We start from the raw sequence: 11,195 nt of genomic DNA, 5'->3' as shown, positions 1-11,195 counted from the left end.
TTAATTTACTTTTGCTCTGTATATTATTAATTTTAAATAGTTATAATGCTAATTGAATTTTAAATATTTGAGATTTTCACAATTTGTTTTAATGACATTTACGTGTGATCGAACAAATGTTAGTTGTAATTATTAATTATGTATGTAATACATACATTTGTAAGTATATCCAAAATATTTGGCATATTTTTAGGGGTTTTGAGAGTTTTTTTTTTTAAAGTATGTTAAATATTTTCGATTGATAATAAGTTCATTAGTGAATCTGTTTTGTTATTATTTCAAATTGTATATTTTTTCTGTTTATTTTGTGTTTTTTAACTTGCTTTGTTTATAAAGAAATAGAGAAGAAAGATGATAAAAATTTACGACGACATTTTATAATAAATACATACATACTGTTTTTATAGTACACATAGTAAATATCGTTTTGTTGTTTTATTATTTTGTTGTTTTCTATGTTAATAAAATATTTAAAATTTGAAGTCAGTACATTTATAGTGGAAAAGATTTATAAACAGCTCCTGGGGGGTAAAATTGTTTGTAAAATTCTATATCTAAACATGCACGGGATTGTTTTAAATTAAACAAAGTTTTTGAGAAAAAAATATCTAATCAAAATAACAAGCACACTTTTAGGCATTGAACAAATTATAAACTTATATGACTACAAATGTCTAAAGGACTTTAATATGTTGTTAAATTTGTTAATTTAAAATTAAATTTAATATTATGTTAATCCTTTTTGTTGTTTTTTGAGATCAAGTTTGTTATTATTACAAAAACAAAAGCAAGATTCGAAAATTATTTGGAATTTAATAGTTTTTTAAAGATTATTTATTCGCAGAGATGGGAAATAACCAATCGGTACATACCTCATAAAATGGGAAATTTTGGGAAAAATGGATAATTACATGCTTGTTTTTGTAACCACAATTCTACATTACGATTACTTTCAACCAAAAAAACGGAATCGTAAGAAAATGCTTTACGATCCATATACATAATTTTATAATGGGTCTGATCAGATGCAGTGATGTATTTCAAAACATGCTTAACATCTACTTAAGTATCTTTCGATAATCGTTAAACCAATTAAATGACTTTGCTATTCGCCTTGGTAAAATATTTGTTAAGCACCGCTTGCTAGTAATATTTTCGTTACGTGAATATTAACCGAAGTTCCCGAATCATGATCAAAGATTTTTATAACAGCTTCAAAACTAACACAGGCTAAAAAATTTTTAACACAGACACCAAAGTATCCGTTTCTAAAGGATGTTAAGTCCGAATTTGGTCTCGAGGTTTTTGAGATATTGTGTCCTAAATATAAGAAAAAAATCCTCATTTTTGAAATATTATAAAATTGTTTTTTTAGTAGTTCGTTTGAAAGTAGGATGTAGGATATGTTGCATCAAATCCGAAGAAATTCATCTAGATCTCCATCGAATCTGTGGTGCGCTTCTTTACCAATACGACTGGCAGAAATCGAACCACGACCTTTGGTCGAAGAAGGAAGAAACTACAAAGATAAACTTTATAAATAAAAGTGTCCTCGCGCTCTTATAACGGTTTCAAACATGGCCAAAAACGTGATAGGATGGCAAAATTCTAAAAGTCCATATTCTTCAGATCACGAGTATTTTAAAAAATTTGCTATTTACCTTATCTTTGTTTATATCTGCAAAATGTGCGTTATCACTAAAATATTTGGTGATTTATGACACTAGATTGTATAAATCAAACCAGCTTCGATTTTCTCTTAAATTCTTTAAACGGATCATCAATATGAATGTGTATCGACTAAGATCCTGATCTTATTATTTCAAATAAGAATTTTTACTTAAAATTCGAAAAACCAAACTGGGGTAATGATGATTGTAATTAGTTTTATTAATTATGTTCAGTTAACGATCATACAAAGTCAACATGTTGCAAAATGTTTAATTTGATGGCATCAGAATCCCACAGTATTCCAAAATCGTGTCTTACTACTCTAAGTGGCTGCTAACAAATATTCCACTTGTTCATTATCTTCATAAAATACCTGTCAGGCAGTACAAGCTGTAAATTATCCACCAAGTCCTCATGATGATCGTTAGGGAAACATTCTGATATTTTTAAAAACGCCATATATACACTTATAATATATATCTAACAACATGGCGGCTGTAGATCACTGCAAAAGTAGAAAAAGGCGCCAAGTACCCAATGTTTAAAAAACTTTTGATCTATTGATCACTTTTATAGATTTTATCGTCTTCGACAACTGCTCAGTAAATGTTACACCACACTAAAGGTATGATCCTTTTTTTTACAATCTAACTTTTTCCGACATTTGAGAGTTAAATTCTTCTTCTCGAAATTCCAATTAAGTTATTCGCATGTACAAAAACGTCATATATGAAATTATATGAATATCGCTCACAACATGGCGGCTGTAGATCACTGCAAAAGTCCTAGGAAAAAGCGCCACGTACACTATGGTTAAAACTTACTTGCTTTTATAGATCTTATCGTTTTCAGCAATTGTTTAGTAATCTTCATTTTACACCATACTAAAGGTACGATCACACCTATCAAATATTTGACGAAATACGGGACTTCTAAAAAATCCTTAAATTACAGATTTATCTACAAAAACATTATATATCAGTCGAGTTATTACTTAAGAACGTCTCTATTCATCCCTATTCCGCATTTCGAATACGTTTCCGGATTCAGTTATGCTACGACGGAATCGTGAAAAAAAGAAGAATGCTTTTTTGTAAGTTGTTTTTTAGTGAGGGACCTTCGAAGTGAAATGCAGAATACCAAAGTTACAAAACTGCAGAGTAGGGGTGATTTATTTGTTGCGACATCATTTGTAATTACAAAAATCATGTGAGGTTGAAAAAACATTTACAAAAAGTTGTGATTACGTCTTATTCAAATATTTGATGCATTACCTAAGGTTTGCAAGAAAGACTTTTTTATTTCAGAATTTGATTGCAAATTGTTTTTAATTTAGCAAATAAAACTTGCTGGATTATTGTTAGACTTACAATTATTGCTATAGTCTTCCTTCTTTAGGATTGTTTGCTATGGGTGTTAATCTTGTGTGGGATTTTTCTGAGGCTTATTATGTTTGCAAGTTTTACTAAAACAATTTGATATAAAAAAATACCGATAATTGTCATATTGAAAAGAATTGCGTGAGAAAGACACAACCGCAATATACGTGAACTATTTTAAGTACGTAATGCGTTCCAATAGTCTGACAATTCAGCAATTCTGAGTATTTTCTTGTTATAAAGAGCAATGGTTTGCAAGGCTTTGCAAGAGTTATACTATTGAAATATGATTTTTATTACTTTGCAGCAGTAGTTTACTATGAAAAATTGATGAAGTAATAAATCCTCATTAATATTTTTCAAGTTTTTTTTTAAAAAATTTTGGTTTTATATAAAAATGAAAATCTACAATCGAAAACCCAAAAACATTTATATCCTTATGCAATGTTTCTTTATAGTAAAATGTACTTTCAATTAATTATATTTTGTTTTCATTTAAACGATCTAAGTGTGTGTGTGTGTAGAGTGAACGAGTAGAAAAAGTGTAAAGATAGCTGGACAAGAGAGTTAAGACAAAAACAAAATAATAATAAAATGTTTATAAAAGTGTGTTTGTTTGTTTTGTTTAATATTTGAAATGTATATTAATATAGTAAATTGTATAATATTTATGTTTTTTTGTTTTGTTTTCAATTCATTAAAAACTTTTCTTTTTTGCTTTTTTGTTTTTATGCCATATTTTAATATTATATTATATATATTTTTGTTTTTTTTATGATTTAAAATTCTAAAAATACAAATAAATCGCGTGCACTTTTCATCTTTGTAATTAATAGGTTTTTTCTTTCGATTTTTTGTTTTTTTTTTTCATGTTAAATATGAAGACAATAATTACAATTATAATAATAATTAGAATAATAATTTGCTTGTTTTCTTCTTTTTGATTTAACTACACTCACAAAATGTTTAAACATTAACCCAAAATAAAATTAAAAAAAAAGAAAGAAATACTTTTTATAACTTATGGTTAGTTAAAAATAAACATAATATAATAATAATAATAATAAAATAAAAATAATAATATAAAAAAGATACCGAAAATAATTATGTTTTGTGTGTTTTTTGTTTTAAGAAGTAAGAAAATACGAACATTTGAATACAATGGAAAGGAAGAGAAAGTAAAATTAAATATATTTATTATTTATGTATGTTTTTTTGTTTGTTTGTTTTGTTTTTGTATATGTTTAAGATCACAATGATGGTGAAGCACTAAATTTTTAAAACATTTTCAGTAGCAGCAGCATCAACAGCAATTGGAGCACTCACGCAGTGACTGACAACAATTCTCATCATCTACAACGTTTTTTCCCTCACTTCTCATCATCAACGTGTTTATCATTCATTATTAGCACAGTAACAATAATATTTATTTTTTGTTTGATTTTAATTTTTCAAAAATATGGAACGCGTATGATAGAAGTGATTGCAATGATGGTGATTGATAAAACACCATGTAGTAAAACGAATAGAGTGTGTAATGTTTGTTTGTTGTATGTATAAATTAAAAATGCAGGTTACGTTGTTTTTTTTTTTTTGTTTTGTGTTGTTGTTGCTTTTGTAATATTTGTTTTTTTCTCTGGGCTCCTGATAAAAGTCTTACGTGTGAGAACTTTATACGGCTTGTTGATCTGGTTGTCGTTCTTTGAACTTGAGAGTTTCTTCGAAAATTAATGTTTTTAATGTTTCTCTTGGAAGATCGTCGAGTTCCATGCCAATTCGGAAGGGTACTTCAGCAACAGGCTATTTGGAAGAAATAAGTATATATATTATTTGAAAATGCTATAATGTTGAACTGGCTTTGTTTAGATAACTTATCGTATTTTACTTAAACTTACCTCATCTCCGGGATCGTAATACTGTTCCAAATAAGGATGCGCTAATGCTTCTTCAACGGGTATTCTATTGTGGGGATTGAATGTCAACATTTTGCCCAGTAAATCTAAAGCCAATGGATCAGCATTGGGGAATAGCCTTGACCATGGCACTTTTGGTTTAAATGGTAATGACTCCAAATAATTGCGGGCCTAAAAGATATAAAACCAACAAGAGAAATTTAGTTGCAATAATCACATGAAATCACCCTTAAACATTATTACCTTTTCATTTATAATACACTCTAGATCCTCTTTAGAGGGAGATCCTAATACACCTAATATGTGATTTAATTGATCTAAATAATGTTTGCCTGGGAAAATAGGTCTATTGCTAAGCATTTCTGCTAAAATGCAGCCTACTGACCAAATATCTATCGATTTGGTATAGCCCTTTGAGTTGAGCATAATTTCTGGTGCACGATACCAACGTGTGGCCACATATTCGGTAAGAAAACCAGTGTGATCGTGTTCGGGATCAGCAACACGTGCCAAACCAAAATCGCATATCTAAAATGAAATTAATGTTTAATACAAAACAATTGAAAGACAAAAATAAAAAAACTTACTTTCAAATCGCACGTTGTATTTAATAATAAATTGCTTGGTTTCAAATCTCTATGCAATACATTGGCCGAGTGTATGTATTTTAAACCGCGCAATATTTGATATAGAAAATAGCAGATGTGATCATTGCTTAGCCTCTGAAAAATGCAAACAAAAAACAAATCAGTAAAAATTGTCAATATCAATTTAAATATTTAAAATATTTACCTGAGTTTTAAGTAATTTATATAGATCAGTCTCCATTAAACACTGTACAATATATACATCACGCATTTGTTCTATACTGTCCACACGCAGAATATCACGTATATCAATGATCTGGAATGAAATTTAAAAATCATATTATGTTTTCTTTATATTATCAAGTTTATTGCAAATTTTCTACTTACATTTTCATGTTTAAAACGAGTTAGAATTTTGATTTCACGCAACGTACGCTGACAATAAGTTTGATGTTCAAAAGGTGATATTTTTTTAATCGCCACCTTTGTATTTGTTAGTGTATCACAGGCAGATCTGAAAAAAGTGAAAGAATTTGTTAGTTTATTGCAATCATATTAATAATTTTAAATATATAAATAGAAATAAAAAGTAGTTTGCGTATATTCTTTCCAAACTTAAAACCTAATAAAACAATTCCGTTTAAATGTGATTTACTATAGTTTTCTATTGGAATTTAAAACTTTAAAATGTTCTATTGAAAAATGCAAAACAAACTACATTTTGTTGAATTAGTTGCAAAACAACAACAGCACCTGACTTTGAACAATGATATATTAACAACAGCAAGGAGGTTGCCCTGAGCTATTATATTCTCGTAGTTTAAATTATTGAGAACTTTGTTAATAAAACCTTTACAGAAGTAAAAAAGAGAGCCAATTTTTTAAGTGCAGTATAAATTGATCTATATCTTTCGCAAAATAACACATAATCCAAAATAAAGTAATAAAAGATAGACCTTTCGACTTTCTCCTCAAACTCTAAGAAAAGTAGTAGAATAGTATAGTATTCAAATAACTTCTGCGGAAGTAATTCTGATGCATTAAATAGGAAACATAGAAGAGTTTTTCTGGCTATTTATAAGAAAATGATTTAATTTTATTGCAGTTTTTATAACGAAAAAATATACATATACAAATTATTATGATGAATTAAGGGAATTTACACATACAAATATCATAGCGGTTTACAGATAAAAAATTTTATTTTTTATTGGAGTTTGAGTCACTATCATTAAATATCTTTATAATTTCTTCGTGTACTTTTCAATTATAGAACATGAGCAATGTTTGTAAATTATAAATTAATATTTTTTTTGGCAAAAAATGCAATCTGATATAAAAAATTAGGTATGTATGTATGACAGGTATTAACAAAAATCTTGTCGCAATGCACCCCTTACATAAGTAAACTTTGCGGTTCTGTAAGATCACATGGTGTAATGGACAATACCTCAATTGTCAGTTCGACGTTGTAGAAATGCTAGTGGTATCATTGCAAGACATTGGTAATATCAGCCGAACGAAGGATGAACGTTTGTGGTATATCTTTCATCGTTCAATTCCGTTTAAAAGCTATCAAACTACATTGTTCAGTATAAAACGTTTTTAAATCCGATATGGGCATACCGAAACAAAGAATTCTTCGGACCATGGAGAAAAGAAACACAAGACGTTTGTGATCAATATATACTTTCTTCTTATAATTTATGATCAGAATCCTTACTTAATATTTCGATCGATTTTGGATTAAATTTGTCGAATTTCTGTTAATTGAATATTGTTAATTGGTTATTGAATATTGTTAAATAAAATAAATAAATAATTGTTTTAATTAGTGAGGCATAAATAATACCCTTTTTAATTCTAACCTCCTTATTCACAAACAACATTTTTATTTTATAAAAGGTTTATAAAATAAATTTCCATACAAAATCTAATTTATAAACTGTTTATAAAATAGAAATTTTGTTTGTGAATAAGGGGGTAAAATTATAACGTTTTGCTTATTAAAACCAAATTCAAAAGATTTTGGAACTCAGTGACAAGGAAGATAATATTTTTGGCTCTTCAATTATACCGCTTAGTGTTTTAATTAGCTTAGAACTTTAGATTCAATTTGTTTTCTTTAACAGAATGAACAATTCTCGTTAAGACACTGTCGTAAAATAAACACACAGAAAAGGTAGGGACAAAACTATATCGTCTTAAAATATTAGAATACGGATTATAAATACATTCTTGATTGGTTTACGTCCAATAATTTAATGTACTCAAAGAAAAGTAAATTTTATTGTTAATAGGTTTTACTTTAAGAAAAGTCATTGTCCAAATTTATTATCCAATAATGTCCATATGCCAACAAAATATGCGTGGTATATAGCAATATTGCAATGCCTGATATATAGCACAATTCAAAGTTCTGCGTTGGTGGAAAAAACATCCTTGCATCTAAATGTTTTTTTGATGGAGACACAATCCTACAATCTGTCGATTCATAATGAAGAAATGCAACAATTTCAATTTCAGGCAAACTTATTTTCTTTTGTTATATAAGTTATTTCCTAATTTTTGTTAGCATTACATAGTAAAACATGGTAAAATAAAAGTTTACACACTCTCTAAATGAAAATGGAAAATATTAAAATTTAATACTTACACCACCATACCATAGGCACCTTCACCAATATAGGCCAAATGACGATAGCGTGGACCAACTTCGAAAATCTGACCACGAATTACTTCGGCATTTGGATTATCCGAATGCACTATGGGTGCAGTAGCACCATTATTATTGGGTTGTTGTTGCTGTGGCTGACTGGAACCACCTGCTGCAGTTGGTGCACTAGCTGCTGCCTCGGCCATAGCTGAACTCACTACCACAGATTTCTATGCAGACAACACTCAATAAGATAATTTTTATTGAAATTGTTTGACAGCAATGTGTTGACGAACTGATTGACTATTCCTGTAATGTTTCTTTGGAAACAAACAGAAAAAAGAGCAACAACCAGTGACAGCAAATCAATATTAAGATGTTTGATTCTGCCTGTCTGTTTAAAAAGTGATTTTTTCACTTCTTCTGGCAAATTGTTTTTTTTTTACTTTTTTTTGTATGATGAAGAAGCAACGAAGTAGAGAAAATGTGAGAGAGAAAAAAGTCCCAAAAAGGAATATATAGAAACTTATGGGTAACGCCTAGCGTAGTACCAACAACAGGTATCTTTTGACAATTTTTCGCTTCTATTCTTAGGTTACGGTAACGAGATCTACACTACAACAATACAACGACGACGGCAGCAACGGCGACGTTAGCAAAACAGCGCATACAATATACACACGCGTTCAAACGCACGCATACACAATTTGTTGGTTTCCTTTATGGTTTTTAGTGGTGTTGTTGGTAAAAATTTTGTACACGCATACACTCGATTGGAAAATAAAAGTTGTTGGTAGGTGGTTGCCGATTATGGAATTGTTGCAACAAATATTCTAAAACAATATGTGGATTATTCTTTCTGTTTGTTTAGATTCTTTCACCTCGAGTTGCAAACAGATTATAAATGACAAACCAATTAAGTCTATAATACAGGCAACACCCTCAACTTTTTTGAGTGAAGCCTTAAAATGTTGCTGGTTGTTGTTTGCAGTTTCGTTTGTTTGTTGTTGGCTGGTTTGATTCGTTGATTGCTGCTTCTTCCTTATTTGCTTTTGCCTCTGTTATTCCTTTCTTTCTTTTTGTTCTCTTTGCTTTCTATTTTTTCTCGTTATTTTATAACAATACAGCCGTAGTGTTTTTTATTTGCTGTTTTTCTTCTTCTTGCTATTATTGTTGCTGTTGTTATTCGTTTTCTTTTTAGAGTTGTTATTCCTGTTGTTCTTTTTCTTTCTTTCAACTTTCGTTCTCATTAACTTTTTTGTATTAAAATATTCAATGTTTTAACAAATTTTGACTTTTTTGTTTAAATATGTATGTTCGCACTAAAAAAGAAATGAATTATTAAAATTAACATTCACACACTCCAGCAACGTTATTATTTCTTAAATTTTTACAACTTTTTGTCACTTTTTCGGTGTTTTTTTAACAGACGAACTAGACTAAAATTTGCTTAAAAGCATTTTTTCTATACCAACTGAGGTGACAGCTATTTAAGGCAATTTGTTAAATTTATTTGTTTTAAATTGTTGATTTTATTTATTATTTTTGGCAATTAACACAATTAAAAATTTTGCAAACAATTTATAATTTCTATCTATGTGTGTGCACTTTGGTCGCAAAATTAACACAATTTTTGTCACTAGATACATTCCTGTTCTGCTGCGTCTGCTCGTGAAATTTGACTTTTATTATACGACGAAAATCACGACGATGACAGCGACGTCGAAGTCGATGTCAACAACGACACTTGACAGCAGCGAAAAATAAAATAAACGATAATAAAGGATTCATAAAAATGGCAAAAGATAATGTAGCGAACGCCGAGTTAAAAAACCTGACACCTTTTTTATAATTACTTTCGTCTGTTGCTTTTTACAATTTAATTATTTTGTTAACAATTTTACACTCCTCACTCGCTTCTTCGACAGATATAGGTTAGATAAAAGAAACAAATGTTTTGCTTGTCATTTTTCCCTTTATTATCATTATTTTAGAAAATTGTTAGAAAGTGAGTCACAGTGCAAATATTTTTCAAGTGACAAATAAAAAACCACATCTTTTTTCTTTTAATTCTTTTTTATGATCAGTATTCGGTTGTATGTATTAATAAAATTTACCGCACAACAATAAAAAAACACTTGAAAGATACTTTGTATGTGTACAAAATGAATTGGGAAGGGATAGTCCCTTAAATATCAACTACGTTTGATGTTATATTTTGTGATAAAATTTCTTTAACGAAGTTCGTACAATTGAAATAATTATGCTAACAACTCTCATTAAACTCCACACAATTTAAATTATTTTAATTTTATTTCTTCTAAATTTTCATGTTTCTTGTACTAAGCTTTTGCTGTTCTTCCACTTTTACAAAACTTATTCACCATTAAAATTCATTAATTTTGCACTTTTTATAACAATTTTTATAAATTTTTCAAAAATACCTAGGACAATATGGAATTTTCACACTTTAATAATATTTTCTCTAATAATTATTTTGAAAATAACATAATTATTCACACTTCACTAAAAATTTCTGCTGAAAACCAGAGACTTATGCCGACAAACATTAATGGAAACGGCGGTTAACACAATAAATTTAAGCGGCGACAAATCGGCAATAAACCAGCGAAGTTTTCAGTTGTTTGAACATTATTGATTAAATAGATCCGAGAGATTAAAAAAAGAGATTTAAAAAAAATATTAAATCGGGATTTAGTACAATATAAAATAGGCAATATCCTGTTAAATACATATGTATAGCTTTCTTTTTTATTATTTGATGACGGTTTTTTTCGAATTATTTATTTTTTTTATTTTATTTATTTATTAATATCAATACAAAGAAAGCCTTCATGGCCAATAAAATATGTATTGTAAGATTAATAACTATGTAATAGATTAATTAATTTTATATAAATACAAATAAGATACAGTAATCATTAGATATATATATATATAGGTATATATATACTGTCATATTCATAAG

General features: G+C 28.6%; 1 protein-coding gene across 3 annotated transcripts; it reads right to left on the bottom strand.

Annotated features, from left to right (window-relative positions):
* Nucleotides 1–4,258: 4,258 nt before the first annotated feature.
* On the bottom strand, nucleotides 4,259–10,785 carry LOC119610566 (mitogen-activated protein kinase ERK-A). Of its 3 annotated transcripts, none has more exons than XM_037965836.1 (8): nucleotides 10,651–10,785; nucleotides 8,207–9,528; nucleotides 5,938–6,064; nucleotides 5,756–5,866; nucleotides 5,551–5,685; nucleotides 5,207–5,491; nucleotides 4,946–5,134; nucleotides 4,259–4,850 (listed from the first exon to the last, which is right to left on the bottom strand). In XM_037965836.1, exons 2-8 carry the CDS (start codon nucleotides 8,410–8,412, stop codon nucleotides 4,722–4,724), a joined length of 1,182 nt encoding a protein of 393 aa, XP_037821764.1. In that variant the 5' UTR covers nucleotides 8,413–9,528; nucleotides 10,651–10,785; the 3' UTR covers nucleotides 4,259–4,721. The 3 variants fall into 3 exon arrangements, with proteins under 3 accessions (XP_037821764.1, XP_037821766.1, XP_037821765.1); XM_037965838.1 differs by lacking the exon at nucleotides 10,651–10,785 and adding an exon at nucleotides 10,324–10,362; XM_037965837.1 differs by lacking the exon at nucleotides 10,651–10,785 and adding an exon at nucleotides 9,678–9,902.
* Nucleotides 10,786–11,195: the final 410 nt, after the last annotated feature.

This window comes from Lucilia sericata, unplaced genomic scaffold, assembly GCF_015586225.1.
Source record: "Lucilia sericata isolate MDLA Ls3-8-SP2 unplaced genomic scaffold, ASM1558622v1 Contig001232F_arrow, whole genome shotgun sequence".
In the NCBI taxonomy this organism is placed as follows: Eukaryota; Metazoa; Arthropoda; class Insecta; order Diptera; family Calliphoridae; genus Lucilia; species Lucilia sericata.
This window is presented reverse-complemented; position numbering and strand designations above follow the sequence as displayed.